This window comes from Pimephales promelas, chromosome 4 (assembly GCF_988280905.1).
Source record: "Pimephales promelas chromosome 4, fPimPro1.hap1.1, whole genome shotgun sequence".
NCBI lineage: Eukaryota > Metazoa > Chordata > Actinopteri > Cypriniformes > Leuciscidae > Pimephales > Pimephales promelas.
Window position 1 is genome coordinate 5878049 of NC_142772.1, and position 15643 is coordinate 5893691.

The 15643-nt window shown below is 36.3% G+C and overlaps 1 protein-coding gene and 1 long non-coding RNA gene across 5 annotated transcripts in view; one reads left to right on the forward strand and one right to left on the reverse strand.

Annotated features, from left to right (window-relative positions):
* akap10 (A-kinase anchoring protein 10) overlaps positions 1-15643 on the reverse strand; it is a 28941-nt gene that overhangs the window by 9070 nt on the left and 4228 nt on the right. For all 3 annotated transcript variants that reach the window (XM_089129875.1, XM_089129876.1, XM_089129874.1), the window contains exons 3-6: positions 15181-15366; positions 7402-7965; positions 4059-4157; positions 3702-3786 (exon numbers count right to left, since the gene is read on the reverse strand). In XM_089129875.1, the coding sequence (XP_088986001.1) occupies positions 3702-3786; positions 4059-4157; positions 7402-7965; positions 15181-15366 (934 nt within the window). The remainder of the gene's footprint in view (positions 1-3701; positions 3787-4058; positions 4158-7401; positions 7966-15180; positions 15367-15643) is intronic.
* LOC148981606 (uncharacterized) lies at positions 10086-12424 on the forward strand. 2 transcript variants are annotated; one of them, XR_016168222.1, is made up of 3 exons: positions 10086-10654; positions 10734-10802; positions 11628-12424. It is a non-coding gene; the product is annotated as an uncharacterized LOC148981606 (long non-coding RNA). The 2 variants fall into 2 exon arrangements; XR_016168221.1 differs by having other exon boundaries at positions 10086-10802.

A 15643-nucleotide genomic window follows, 5' to 3' on the forward strand; every position in this document is an offset into this window, starting at 1 on the left:
TTAAATTTAGCTATTAAATTTGCTTAAAGGATTCAAGTGTGCGGACAGTTTATTTATTTATTTTTTGAGTTTTCTAGTCTTGTCTGTCTGACACCTTGTTTACCGTGAGTGTGGTGAAATTCCTTCAACTCAATAAAAGGGTGAAAGAAATACTGACGAGATCCTAATATTGACAAGGGTGTGTGTGTGTGTGTGTGTGTGTGTGTGTGTGTGTGTGGCCATCAATCAAGTGCGATGATGATAGCTCAGTTCACAACGACAAAACACACAGATCACGTTGGTCTTGTCAATGGGACCATTTGGTAACTTTTAAAACTAACCTTTCCATTTAGAATCTTATTGGCATCCATTTCAGCGTCTTGCGCTCGTTGAAATTAATAGATTAATTTCACGCCCTGTTGTGAAAAAAGAGACAAAGTGTGCTAGGCCAAAAAGACCGTTAATCGCGCGATAAAAAAATTGACGCTGTTAAAATGGGTTTGCGTTAATGCCGTTAATAACGCGTTTAACTGACAGCCCTAGTCTAAAGCAAATAATATTACAATAATAATGAACGTAAACACCTTAGCTCAAACTTGTACCATCTGACTGCTGCAGATTAATTTCACAGTTGATACTGCTGCCATAGAAATGCATAATTTCGAGTCCGAGGACTTGAACGTCTCCAAGTACGGGTTACTATCTCCTAATTATGGTAATTGTGATGTGAACACAGCATAAGCTTGTTGTTTTGGATCAGAAGGAACTGTAAAAGGCAGCTGCTGTTTCTTTGTGGTGCTCAATGATTGTCTGTCTAACTCTTTATTACCTCATGGAACGACCTGATGATGTGTGAGGTCTGGTGAGCAGGTACGCGGAAGTATGGAAAAGCACATGTTGACAGTAGGGCTGCACTATATATTGATTTAGCATCGATATTGCGATATGTGCATCTGCGATAATCACATCGAAGTACGTGCGATCCGTCATCCATACAGGGCAGCTGCTCCCGGAGAGGAACGCATGTGATTTGCTTATTAATTGCAAAGATTCATAGAGTGAATGCCAAAATAAGTTATATATATTTTCGAGCTTGAACGGACACGCATACATGCAAAATTAAGTCAAAAAACCTGTCTCTGCGAGCATCCTAGTAAGCACAGTCGTTTGTGTTGTAAACAATCATTATATTGGATCTAGGATTCACCAATGTTAATCAAATGACAAAAGAGAAAGAAAATCACTTTCGTAGATTTAACCAAAATAAATTGGATTAATTAATAATAACATTTCTTTCAAATTAGATTTTTCAATTTCTGTACCTGAATTTCGTTAGATTTACCAGAAAAACATAACGCACTGCTTATTTCATTTGTATCTTTCTTCTATTATTTTTATTTAGGCTTGTAATTTGTTTATTATTTTCTATGCAGATGCACTCCCCATACAAATCACCCCAATTATCCTAATTCTTAAAAAAACTTGCTATTCAAATCACCTGATGAAATTGTTATATCGAAATACATATAACAGAAAAACTAAATATCGCAGAGTCAGTTTTTTTCCAATAACGTGCGGCCCTAATCCTATCAGCCCGTGGCTTCAGCACCGAGAGTATTAAGTGTCTTAAAAGGGAACACGCCTTTGTCCACTTCATTGCATTTTATAAGGCTGGATCTGGATTTTCTGAACGCCTCATATGGATTTTATGAAAAGAGCTTCAACATTTAAACATGCTCTGATGAGATTCCTGATCACACAGACACCCATTAAACCCAAACATGGCCTTTAAACACAGAGTCTTTCTTCTCATGGCTGACCGGCAACCATAAATCCTAATATGTATGTGTGACAGGCAGGTAGGACATCCTATCATTACATTTAGACAGAAAATATTTTGGTCCTGAGATTTCCACAAAAGATATAAGTTAATTTTTTTCTTCCATTATTGATTCCCATCAGGAAGCCAAGATAGTTTGACAAAAAGTGCTTCTGAAAAACATTGCCTACCCCACCTTTAATGTAGTTGGTCTTGGCGGACTAGATCTACAAATGCCGTTGTGTGTGTACATGGACTTGCTTTTGCAAACAGATACACAGACAAGCTCCTGTGAACCTGGAAGATATGCTGCCGCTGCTGCATGAATAGACACATAAATCCCATAGCAGATCTAGGCAGGTGGAGCTGGGGGTTTCAGGGGAAATGCAGGACCAGCTTACAGCGAACACTGAACCAGACTATTTAAATGTTGAGAAAGCAATCTCATTAGAGGCAGAATCAAGAGGCCAATCACAGCTTGTAGTGCATTATGTGTCAAACACACCTGAAGCAGCTAATAAAGCTCTTCAGGAGTGCTTGAAAATCACAAGCTGAAGCAGGTTGGATATAAACTTTGCAGGGCAGTGGGCCTCCAGGAACAGTGTTGAAGACCTCTGATCTAGAGTTTTGTGACATAACCAGCTTTAACTTGAGCCATTTTTTAAAGCTAAAAAAATCCTTCACAGTGTTTTAACGCTTTCCCCGCCATTGACAGAATTTGGCGTCATTTAAATCTAAGAGACAATGCTTCTCCGTCATTGACAGAATATTCTGTCTTTTTGTGTTTTCACTGTTATCAGGTAGAGGGTGCTATGCTATTAGAAATTCTGAGAGAGAATTGAATATCCAGATTAAAACACAGACGAAGAAGAGGCAGAAACAAGAGATAGCACATGTAAAATAATGCAATCATCAACATTTAACCTTCAAATGGTCTTCGTTTCCTGTTTACACTTCTGGGTCTATACGACCCCAACAATTGATTGAGTAATTGTACAAAAAATATACATTTTTAATAATATTTCATTTTTTTGTTTACTTCTCATCTATTCATTGATGCTGGGTTTTTGGAGATATAACGTACTTTTGTATCCATATACCACACAATTCCTCAACTACACCATTAGCTTGCATATGAAATATAATTTTTTTTATGATATATTGCATTTATGCTCTAGTACTAGGCCTTCATTTCTGTGTAAAAAATTTCAGATTTATGCTGGATTTTTTTTTTTTGACACACGAAGAAAATATATTTAGTTTTTTTTTTTGTTTTTTTTTTTGTTTTTGTTTTTTCACATTTCCCATTCATTTCAATGTGGGGTCATATTGACCCTGAAGACCAGAAGTGTAAACATTTTTTTAACATACCTTCAGAACAACCGAAACAAGCCCAGTTTTTTAATGCGTGTACAGATAGAAAATGTATGAAAAGTCATAAATTCTTATTCCACTGAGATGAAGGGAAATTTTTTATTTTTTTTTTAATTAAGTAATGTCGATTGGGGTCTATCAGCATATAAATCAAAACTGCCTAATGTTACCGAATAAAAACTGGACCCAGGACCTATATTAAAGCTGTTTTTTTGTTTGTTTTTTAAAGCAGAGTGTCCGTTCTTTCTTTAGATTTATTGCATCTTCAGATATTCATACAAAGAAATATTCTGGGGGCCATGAAACTTTTGTTAAAATTAACAAAAATGCAGGCGCTGGCTAGCAACTTTTTTCAAAAATGATGGCAGTAAAAGAGTTAAAAAATACTAGATGCTCATGAAAGGCCAAAGACGTCAGTCTGCATGCTTACACAGTCTGCCTCTTGAGTACATAGCATGTAAAGAATAAATGTACACTTCTATAGATACAAAAGCAATAATTGTCAAGGACAGGCAACAAAATTACTTACTGTTGATCAATGATGGAGAAAACAACAGATTGTGCAATGACAAAGCAGTTTGGGTCCACCTGTCCGTCCTCACCACAGATTTTCGCTGGCAAAAGTGGAAAAAAAAAGTTAGATCTACACTATCCCAACAGAAACCCTTTTTAAAAATGTTTAAGCCCATTTCAGCTAATCAAGGACAGTCATTTTGAAGATATGCAACATTTAAATAAGGTATGTAACGACAAGCATCCAGAGGATGAATCCATAAAACCAGGCGCTCATTTACTCTTAAATATATATATTTTTTGTTCAAAACCAGGAGTACTTCTAAAGCGGTCATTAAACACAGAGGTCATTTGTGATAAGGAATTCTCTTACCCACAATGTCGTTGCGTATCTGTTCGGTGATGGGAATAGGCCTAGCAGCATCTGGAGATATGTACTTGGTGAAAATGTTAACAGCATCCCTCTCTATACCTACAAACAACACAATATGTGCAAATTGGAAACGGATAGAAAGGAAAAGATGCATCAGAATCAATCCACCTTTATTACATTCAACATCCCTCTACACAGAACTGTAATAATTCACATTTCAAAACCATGGCTATTTATCAAAGCCTCATGTGCGCTTGAGTGTCACTATTAATCAAACTAATGTCTAGTGCAGTTAGAGCAAAGGCCTAGGGAAAAATCGTACATCTACACCTTGTTAAACATTAATATCAAACTCAAATACACGATGTGCGTGTTTCATACTGAAGACCGTGTTTGTTAGAGACACCAGAAAACTAAATCTTTTACAGAATTATATGTTCATGTTTATAGAAGTTTGAAATGCACCATTGTGCATATATATATATACATCTATACATATTAAGTTTGAGAAGAAAGACTCTGTGTTTAAAGGCCATGTTGAAAGTGTTTGGTTTTAATGGGTGTCTGTGTGATCAGGAATCTCTTCAGAGCATGTTTAAATGTTGAAGCACTTTTCATAAAATCCATATGAGGCGTTCAGAAAATCCAGATCCAGCCTTATAAAATTCAATGAGGTGGACAAAGACGTGTAAGACACCGAATACTCTCGGTGCAGAAGCCACGGGCTGATAGGATCTGACTCCCCTTCTAAACTGATTTGATGGCTTTCGGCTCAACTGACTTTTTCCATTCACTGCTTTTACAGCTTGGAGCTTCTTTGTATTAGCCATAAATGGATCCTAAGCTCCTGACTTCTGTTCATTGTAGTCCACTGCCAAGATGCTAAATTGGATCATTTACCAAGTCTGGTCAATAAAACCAATGCCGCATGGAGATTAGAAGTCATCGTCTGATATCCAAAAGGAACATGTTGTAATGGTAAAAAGCTACTAACCATGAAAAACTCATTGTAGTTAAGCACATGCTCTGGAATGCTCTGTTTAAAATGAAGTTTAGGTGCAGGTTTTGCATAATTACTAATGAATGCTGCAAACTTAAATTGACTAATGGAGTCATTTAGATCCTCTACTGATCAAACGTCAAATTCGCAGGTCAAAGTTCAAAAACACACACACAAAAAAAATGTGGTATTGATATATCAGGCATGCCTGTATGGTTTCTGAAGCATAACAATAACATTTAGGCTAAGCATCACGTGTTAACATGAAACTAGTGTGCTAAAAAATATACTTGCTTTTATCTTTTAACTAGTTTCACACTAAAGGAGTAGTTCACTTTTGAAAAAACTTTTGCTGATAATTTACTCACCCCCATGTCATCCAAGATGTCCATGTCATTCTTTCTTCAGTCGAAAAGAAATTAATGTTTTTGATGAAAACATTCCAGGATTTTCTCCATATAATGGACTTCAGTGGGAACCAAACGGTTCAAGGTCCAAAAGACAGTTTCAGTGCAAACTGCAAACTGTTCAAAGGGCTTTAAACGATTCAAGACGATGAATAAGGGTCTTATCAAGCGAAACAATCGCACATTTAAAAAATAAATCTCATTATAAGCTCAAATGCTTGCCTTGCTCTCTTCTGTGACGCACATTTGTGAATCTTCTGTTCAAAATCAACAAATCTTTTTCTGAGTCAATTTGTTCGTTGAATGAACCAAATGACTCGAAAAAAGATTCGTTCATTTTGATGAACGAGTTCGAACAGGAGAGTCACAAACGTGCGTCACAGAAAAGAGCAAGGCGAGCATTTGAGGTTATAAAGCTTAAACTTTGAGATTTATTTATTAAATAAGCGATCGTTTCGCTTGATACGACCCTCATTCATCGTCTGGAATTGTTTAAAGCCCTTTGAACAGTTTGCAGTTTCCACTGAAAGTGCCTTTTGGACCTTGAACCGTTTGGTTCCCATTGAAGTCCATTATATGGAGAAAATCCTGGAATGTTTTCATCAAAAACCTTAATTTCTTTTCGACTGAAGAAAGAATGACGTGGACATCTTGGATGACATGGGGGTGAGTAAATTATCAGCAAAAGTTTTTTTCTCCAGACCATTTATACAATTTGCATCTCCAATAATAAACATTTAAAAGTGCTTTAACAAAAACACAAGCTTCTAATTACTGCTTTACATTGCAAATTTGCAAACACGTTTTCTGTTTTAATTCAGTGAAGGGTCAATTATTGTATGTGGAAATCAATAGTTACTTGAGCAGGAAATTTCTCTTAAAGCCCATTCACACCAAGACCCATAACTATAACTATATTAGGCGTCCACACCAATGCAAAGTATTGCTCTGTTTATTCTAACCACGTGCTGCAGTTTGGCATCAGCTGGGAAAAATTTGTTCTGAAAGTGATTCCAATGATATGGTTATCGTTACACTAATACACTTGTGGTGTCGACTCTGCTATTGTTTTATATTTAGAAAGATTTTTAGAACCATATAATCTTTATCATTATCGTTATAGTTATTAATGGTGGAACGGATCACAAAATTCACAGTTCGGATCGTTTATGGTTTTTGAGCCACAGATCGGATCCTTTTTCGGATCAAAAAATGTGTGTGTGTATGAATATATATATATATATATACACACACACATTTCTTTTCATTAGCTCACTTAAAATTCTTCGATACTACATCAAAAACTACTAGCCTAACTGATAAAGTTTAAACATTATTAAAAACAAAAGAACAGTCAGTAATAAAATAAGAACAAATCCAGAAATTACAAGCAGAGATTTAAATAAAATTAAGTTACTAAGTTACTAACAGTTGTATTCAGGTACAGAAATTACTAATTAAGCCTAATTAAATATAGTTTCATCTTTCTTAAAGCTATACTTTGTTGTTTAATTAACATTCATGACACCGACAACAGTAGGAATATTAGGTGTGTGCTGCCACTTTAAGACCAAATGCACGGACCGGTTCACTTATGACATAACCGAGAGAATACTTACCGAGATTGATATTTAGACATCATTTTGTGTTTATGTGTGCGCTCAAGGGCAAGGAAACGCGAAAGAGGAACCAATTTGGTTTGAGCGTTATCTGAAACTCCCACCCGCCAATTTTTTGAATGTGTAAATTGGCTAGACAAAACACGCAATTTAGCAGTTAATCCGCGAATCTCATGCGTGGCGAACCGTGGGGCCAGGTCCGTACGGATTACCGATCGACTGCGATCCGTTCCGTCCATAGCTGGAGGGATTCAGTGCAGGAATAATGTCAAAACAAACAGCTAAAACACTTAGAGATTACCATCATTGGTACTCACTTTTCATTAGTTTCTCAGAGAGCTCACGGAGGCCACCAGCAGACTGGCCTTTAACTGGAGTGCCTGTCCTGGAGGAGGGCTGTCTGGTGGGCGTTTCTGATCTTACGGTGGGCTGCAGGTGGGGTGTCCCAGGCCGGGCCGCCCCCTCTGAGCTAACAGAGTTCCTGTGGCCTATCGGAGCCCCGGTATAAGAGTTAGTGTCCTGAGGGCTGGGGGTGTGAGGTCTGGAGGATGTCCGGGACGAGAAGGGGTCCTCCTCATCTCCCTCGTCCGGAGCTGAGGGCCTGCTGGGGTCTTCTGGGGAGTCGGGAGATCCCAGAGCAGTCGCCGGCTCGGCCAAGGTGCTGTGTTTGACCGAGTTGAGGCTGTGTGCTCTGACTCTCGACCAGCTGGTGGACCGAAAGCTCTCAGCCTCAAGCCAGAAGCGGACCAGGTGATCAGATGAGCGAGTCTCCATAAACTGTATGAAGTAGGGCATGGCCACATTATCTCGCAGGATCTGGTCTACGGTTTTAGAAAGCCGAGAGCGAGTCTCTTGAAGATTGTAATTGACACTGGAACGACCTGGAAAGCAAAAAACAACTTTTTAAACCCCAGTGCAACAAACCATGTTTCTTAAGTCGAGAGAGATACAGTAACATACTTAAAGGGATAGTTCACTTTGAAATTCATTTTTGATCCAAGATACAGGTGTCTTTGTTTCCACAGTTTTCAATTTTGACATTTTTCAGTCGAACCGTTGTTGTCTGTCAGTCATATAATGCAGGTTTAGGTGGTCCAAAAACGATATAAATACTGTTCGTTTTCTCACACAAACCGCTCGTTTCGTGTCTTAGGCCATCAGTGTGTACTTACATTCACGAGTCATTAAATCATGTTTAATTTGGACTTCTCTGTGCATGCTCTTTGAGGTGGACCCCCTAAAACTGCATTATATGACTGACAGACAAGAACGGTTTGACCTAAAAATATCAAAATTGAAAATACTGTGAAAACAAAGACATCTACATCTGGATGCCCTTGAGGTAAGCTAAAACATATCAAAAATTAATTTCAAAGTGAACTATCCCTTTAAAGGGGCTGTATGTAAGAATTGTCATGTATTACTTCTTTTTTATTACCAATGTGTGAACAGCTCGTAAGGAAACTTGAAAAAGGAGATCTTCCTAGGTTGTCTATGAAAGCCTATAGACTGATTTATATGTGAAAGACTTGGGTTGCAAGTAGGGTGACCACCTGGTTATTGCTCTGTTGAAGGACAGTAGATGTCATTTTGCGAGACAATTATTGAACTTCTTTAGTTTGAAAGCCTATTTGCCATCACAATGTGTGATAACATTTTAGATCACCAATAAGCTTTGTTAAAGGGATAGTTCAATGAACTATCCAAATATAGAAATGAATAGTAGAAATGAATAGTCGTTATTTTTGTTAGTTTTTGCGCTCAAAAAGTGTTCTCGTCATTTGATAAACTTAAGATTGAGCCACTGTAGTCACTCTGACTATTTTAACGATGTCTTTAATAACTTTTCGAGGCTGGCACGTTTCAATCCCCCAAGAAGCCTATGGACTAGATTTCATCAAAAATATCTTAATTCATGTTCCGAAGATGAACGAAGGTCTTACGGGGTTGGAACAACATGAGGGTGAGCAAATACTGACAGAATTTTCATTTTTTGGGTGAACTATCCTTTTAATTGTGACCGGCTTTGTGACTGGCATTTGCCTAAGTTCGAGTGATACAATGTAGCCTACTCGACAAAATCTTTTCAGTCTGCTGAATATATCAAACTAAGCAATAGGCTAGTAGGTAAAAATAACATATGATATTAAAATAAATCTCATTAAAGGGGTCATCGGATGCAAAATTCACTTTTATGTGGTGTTTGCAGTGATGTGGTGTGCAGTGAGTGGACACAATCATCACACACAGAAAAAAATCCATTCACTCCTTTTTTTTTTATCTTCAAAACGCCTAAACACTCTAAATAAGCAAGCCGTTTAGATTTTACACTAAACAAAACCAAAACCCAATAAAAGGAATAAACAAAACACCAAAAAACTATCAAAAGCAATAAAAACTTGGCAATAAAAACAAATAAATGAATAATAATAATAATAGAATGAAGCAATGACTACATTTACATGCAGCCAATTTTCGGGTTATGGTTGGGTTTAGGTCACTATTCGGAAATATTAGGAATAACCCGACCCGTTTACATGCTTGAGCAGAGAGAGTTTCTCCTGTATACATGGAATTGCAATATCCCTATGTAAACAGCGGCGCGCGGTTAGCGTCTAGATGTACGGACAACCTTAAGACGCAATATGATGGATAATGAATAGTTCGGGGCAGATAGCGATCGCCTTTGTTTGCGCTTAGATGCTGGTAACATTACTGAACTCGCTCCAAAAGTATGCTGTGCTGTGTCTCGCCATGTCTACTTCCGGTATACTACTTCCGAGAAGTTTCTCTACTCAAAAGACCAAGATTCCTTGCGAAAAGAACATGCGCAGAACACAAATCACTATGGGGATATGCCAATATGCGTTTATATGACCAAAAATTCAGGTTAGAAAAGGGGCCCTCCAGGTATAATATCTTGGTTTTTAAAATCCGGGATACGAGCATATTCGGGTTTTTGCCGGTGTTTACGTGGCCGTTCGCGACCGGGTTATTGTATCGAATTAATTTTGAGCCAATAAAAATGAACGTAACTTTTCAAGAAACGAATGAAAATATAAATTGAAACTGAATAAAATATCTTTGAAACTGAAAAAGAATGAACCGCAAGCATTTTTTTTGACTTTGTTTTTAATACACTACATGTTTTGCTAACTATTCCTCATATTTCGTTTACTGATCTACACTTACAAATGCGCTTCCAGAGTTTTCATTTACGCTTCTGAAGTTTTCGTTTACACTCCCTGAGTTTGCGTTCGCTGTTCTGACACAAATCTCTCGTGGGGGCGGGGCTAGTAGAAGTGTATTCTTATTGGCTACTGAGTTTTTGATTGACAGCTTCTTGACCTGGAAGTGAAGACGTCAGTGAGTGTTGTGTTTACACGTTTGGATGTGAGCGTCTGTAAGCGTAGCTTTCTATTTCATTTAGGTGATATTAAGTTTATTTCTTTATTTATTTACTGCTACACTATATTGTTGATATGATTTCTTATAGAAGGAATAGTACAGACAAATGATATAATTTGTCATCGTCGATATCAGAATACTGGATAGCATAGGCTACTCGTGGTAAGTCTGATTGTTTTTATTTTTTTTATTAATTAATACTAAACTAATACTAATTATAATACAGTTCTTGCTTTTTCAGGTGGAGAGGCATATTAGAGCTCAGTGAGAGCCCATAACATTATACAGCAGTGTTTTCTTGATTTAATTGGTAAGTTGTTAGCCCAATCATTACATGTCTTGTTTATCTAACGTTACATACGGTTACAGTCTTCGATTAGATCATATTTGCTTCAATTAGATCATATTTCCCCTCTGCCACCCCAAACAACATTGTGCTAGAGTACTGTACAGTATCTGTACTGTAGCCTACAATACAAAATGTACTGTATCAGACAATGACCGATGCCATTGGACCAGAGCCCTGTCAATCACTGCCCGGTTCAACTTTGGCAATGTAAAGCCAATTGCTGATTAATTTGTGATGCAGAGTTTTTAAAAGAAGAGAGAGAGTACTTGACCATTTTCCACGTCTCCATTCATAATATGTTAACACTCATTTGTTCCCAAGTATAACCCTGGGCGCAATATTTATTCTGCAAAAGGCAACAAAATGCTTTTTCTGTATCCATATTTTAGTAATAATTATGTTAAAAAAAAAACAACATTTTGGAGAAAAATGTTGAATTTTTAATAGTCTTTAATAATTTATATATATATATATATATATCCAAATTCAAAACCTAATACATGCAAGTAATTATGACTGAAAAAATCCAGCAACTAGGGAGTAGACGCTACACAGCCATGGATAAATGTTTATTGGGCTATAGAGCCATCTACTGGGTATACAATAGTATTACAGATGATAAATGGTGTGTGAGTCAGGTAAACATTTGGTACTGTAAAATCCCTTAAAACATTTATATAATTTGTTTGAAATAATTATTTTAAGTCTGCAAATGGTTACTGCATGTGGGAGTTCAAAGCAGTTTGTATTGTTAGATTATAATATATTTCCTTTCTCATTTTCCAGGGATTTGAGCAACTTTTCCACAAACAAAATTCTGATGCTGACACAGAGGATGGAGTGATAATACCAGAGATCAGCTGTCTCCATCAGACAATAATGTTACTTTGTTCAGACATATCACCTTTGAATTACTGGGATCCTTATCTTCAGACACCTGTTGTATTTTATTTTAATATTATAAAATAGCAAATATTTTAATTTCTTTGGAGCTCTAGATTAAAACAAACACAGTACACAAGAGGTTGCAGTTTATTCTTATTAGTCTCTGCTGATCATGGATTAGCATACCAACAGCATATGAATGGAATAGTTCATCCAAAAATAAAATTCTCACTTATTTTACTCATCCTCATGCTGTCCCAGATGCATTTTACTTTCTTTCTACAGATAAATACGAATTAAGATTTTAAGGAAAGTAATCCATCTCTGCAAGCCCTAAAGATGCTTTAAAAACCACACACAGTGAATCAATCAATACTGAAGTGAAACAATAGAATAAAAAAAAAATAAATACTAATAATGTAAACTGTTTTAACTATTAAAAATCATTTCCGACCAACTGCCATACATGGGTACAATCCACTTGTGTTATGTGGACTCACAGAGATGTATTATTTCATTAAAAATCTTTGTGAGATTATACATTTTATTATCTATATTATGAGAATACTGTGCATTACATGTATAGTATGCAGTTAATGTTTTGTGGATTCTGGTCTTTCCTGTCATAACTGCATCCAAGACTTTCACTTTGGTACTTGTGTATATGCTGTAGTGACAATAAAGAATGAATAAATTTATTAGATTTTTTTATTTAAATTCATTTAACTGATTTTATAAGTCATAATTGAACCTGTTGATGATTGTTCAAATATATTTACCATTTTAAAGGTTAGAAAATAATATTAACAAAATGAAATAAATAAAATTATCAGCATGATTAAAAAAATACCAACAAAAATATTCTTTGTGTGAAATATGTAATGAAATGCCCTTTGAGGTCTGTATCATCTGACAGCAACCCACGATTGTAATTTTCATATAGTTTAAATTCCTCTTATTTAAGTGATCATACATGATCATTTGATGGTGTAAATGCATATGGTAACAATGAGAAATTTGATGGCCATGGTTGCCAACCTTGATTACCTGGTTGAAGTGAAACTTTCTTGACTGCTGAATATATCACACACGTATACTAGTAGGCTATTCTCTTTATATTGTAATAGCACGACCTATTCAGAGCCTAACATGCAAACGAATCATCAAGAATAAACAAATATTCTCCTAAAACATTGGACAAAATATTTTAAGTAGTCACATACAGTGGGCGTACTTTGATGTACAATTACACCTGAATAGACTGATCTCTTGTGAACCTAAAAGCTTCTGTTGACAAAGTAATCGCAGCAGAAGGTAAATACAGATAAAATTAAAAAACAAACATAACTTAATATTACTAAAATTAAATAGAAAGCTGCGCTTACAGACGCTCACATCCACACGTGTAAACACAACTCTGACGTCTTCACTTCCAGGTCAAGAAGCTGTCAATCAAAAGCTCAGTAGCCAATGAGAATACACTTCTACTAGCCCCGCCCCCACGAGAGATTTGTGTCAGAACAGCGAACGCAAACTCAGGGAGTGTAAACGAAAACTTCAGAAGCGTAAATGAAAACTCTGGAAGCGCATTTGTAAGTGTAGATCAGTAAACGAAATATGAGGAATAGTTAGCAAAACATGTAGTGTATTGAAAACAAAGTCAAAAAAAATGCTTGCGGTTCATTCTTTTTCAGTTACAAAGATATTTTATTCAGTTTCAATTTATATTTTTATTCGTTTCTTGAAAAGTTACGTTCATTTTTATTGGCTCAAAATTAATTCCATATTATTGCTAATATCCCAGTTTTGAACGGGTTATTGGCTGCATGTAAACGTAGTCAATGATTGCCTGTCCACAAGTCCCTAATAGGATCCCAGAACACTGTGTTGATAGTAGGACTGTACAATATTGGAAAAAAACACTTAGTATTAGATGTTTGTTCAAAAACCCTAAAGTATGAACAACAGTAATGATGCCTACAGCAAACACCTGACTAGCAGAACACCGCCAACTCAAACCAATGGGATCTCCAGATCACACCCAGTCATTTATTACTTCTAATACAGCAGCGGCAAAGACTTTGTTCCATAAATAAACACATACACAAAACAAATCTTATAATAGAGCAGTGACCTCCTTTGAATGCTATGAAAGGACACACCTTCTGGTTTCAACACCAGGGGACACCAGAAGATGGTTGAGAGTTGAACTCTACAAAATGATTCCAGTATCAGAACGCAGAAAAAATACCAACCCTCTTTGTGTGGAGACAACACGTTAAACATAGACGTTAAAAGCATTGTCTTTACCAAGTCACCTTGCAACACTGGTTTGTCAACCAAAGACTGTAAAAACGCAACGGTAAAAACCTGATCTAATGTCTACAGTAAAATACTGCTCCATGTGCAGTTTTTGGGAGTGAAAAAGAACATCTTATAAATGTTCTTAAGTCATCTTATAAATTACAGTAAAAAAACAAACAAAGTCTTACACTTAACATTTTATGGGTTTCATCTAAATAACTGTTTCTTGTCAGTTATGTACATTAGGGTTACATCTTATGTGGTTAAATGAATGTTTATAGCATTATTTTAGTGTTGTGTGTTAATACCATGATGGGTTTTGTATTGTGTATGACACTGAGCGCACCTTCTAAATATTAGCATTTACCTCAGCTTGTGGAAAAGCTACTTATGATGAAGTTTGATTTGATCATTTGTTTTTCTCATTAAATGAAAATTCTGTCAGTATTTGCTCACCCTCATGTTGTTCCAAACCTCTGTGTGTTTATTTGTTCTGCTGAACACAAAGGAAGATATTTAGAAGAATGTTTTAATCAAACAGATCTCATTCCCCATTGACTACCGTTAGTAGGAAAAAAATACAAACTATGGTAGTCAATGGGGACTGAGATCTGTTTGATTAAAACATTCTTCCAAATATCTTCCTTTCTGTTCAGCAGAACAAATAAACACATAGAGGTTTGGAACAACATTAAGGTGAGTAAATACTGACAGAATTTTCATTTTTGGGTGAACTAACCCTTTAAATTTCACAGTGTTTTCATTGCAAATTTGCCAATGCGGTATCTTTTATTATTATTAAAAAATGTTTTATTATTTTTTACAAATTTTATATATCTCATTTGGTCCATTTGTACAATTTCACCTTGTCCATAATGTCACGTTGGGCAAAAATCAGTTTTGACCTTGTTTTGTGGTTACTGGTAACCTCAAAAAAATCTTTGTTGATGTTGTTGTTTTGTTTATTTTTTTGTGTGTGCAGTTTGGTGTTTGGTCCTGTCCTGTGATTATACTGTTAATTTGTCTGTAAAACTGAAAATACTACAATAAATATAATATTTAAAAAAAATTAAAATAAATTCTGGAAACAAAATCAGCATTTAATTTTGAATCAGTATTGAATGGCATGTATAATTCATGGCAGGTGTACCTAAGTCTCCGAAGTGTACTGCCTCCATGTGGCTAGGCTGCTTTTTGAGGATAGCAGTGCGGCCACGAGCAAACGAGTCCATGTTGGCTGAGATAGCATTGATGGCCACATGGCTGGGTCCCGCCGCCTCCAGGATAGCATGATGGTTACGCCCACTGAGGGAGGGGGAGTGGGGCGACACGGGGGCTGGAGACAAGCACACAGAGAAGGAACATTTATACACAACAGAATTCTACATTTCACTCCAGTTCTAATCTACAATCCTGCACCGCTAATCTTGGTCAGACATGCTGATAAACCACTACATGTCCTCCCCTGGCTAGTTATTCATTTAAGTCTATAAAACCGGCAAAGCTTTTAAGTGTTACAACCCTAGAAATGGTATAGATTTTTTTAAGTAAACATTCTAGACTAGAGCATATAAAGCGGTTATATTAAAAAAAAAAAAAAAATCTATAATTAG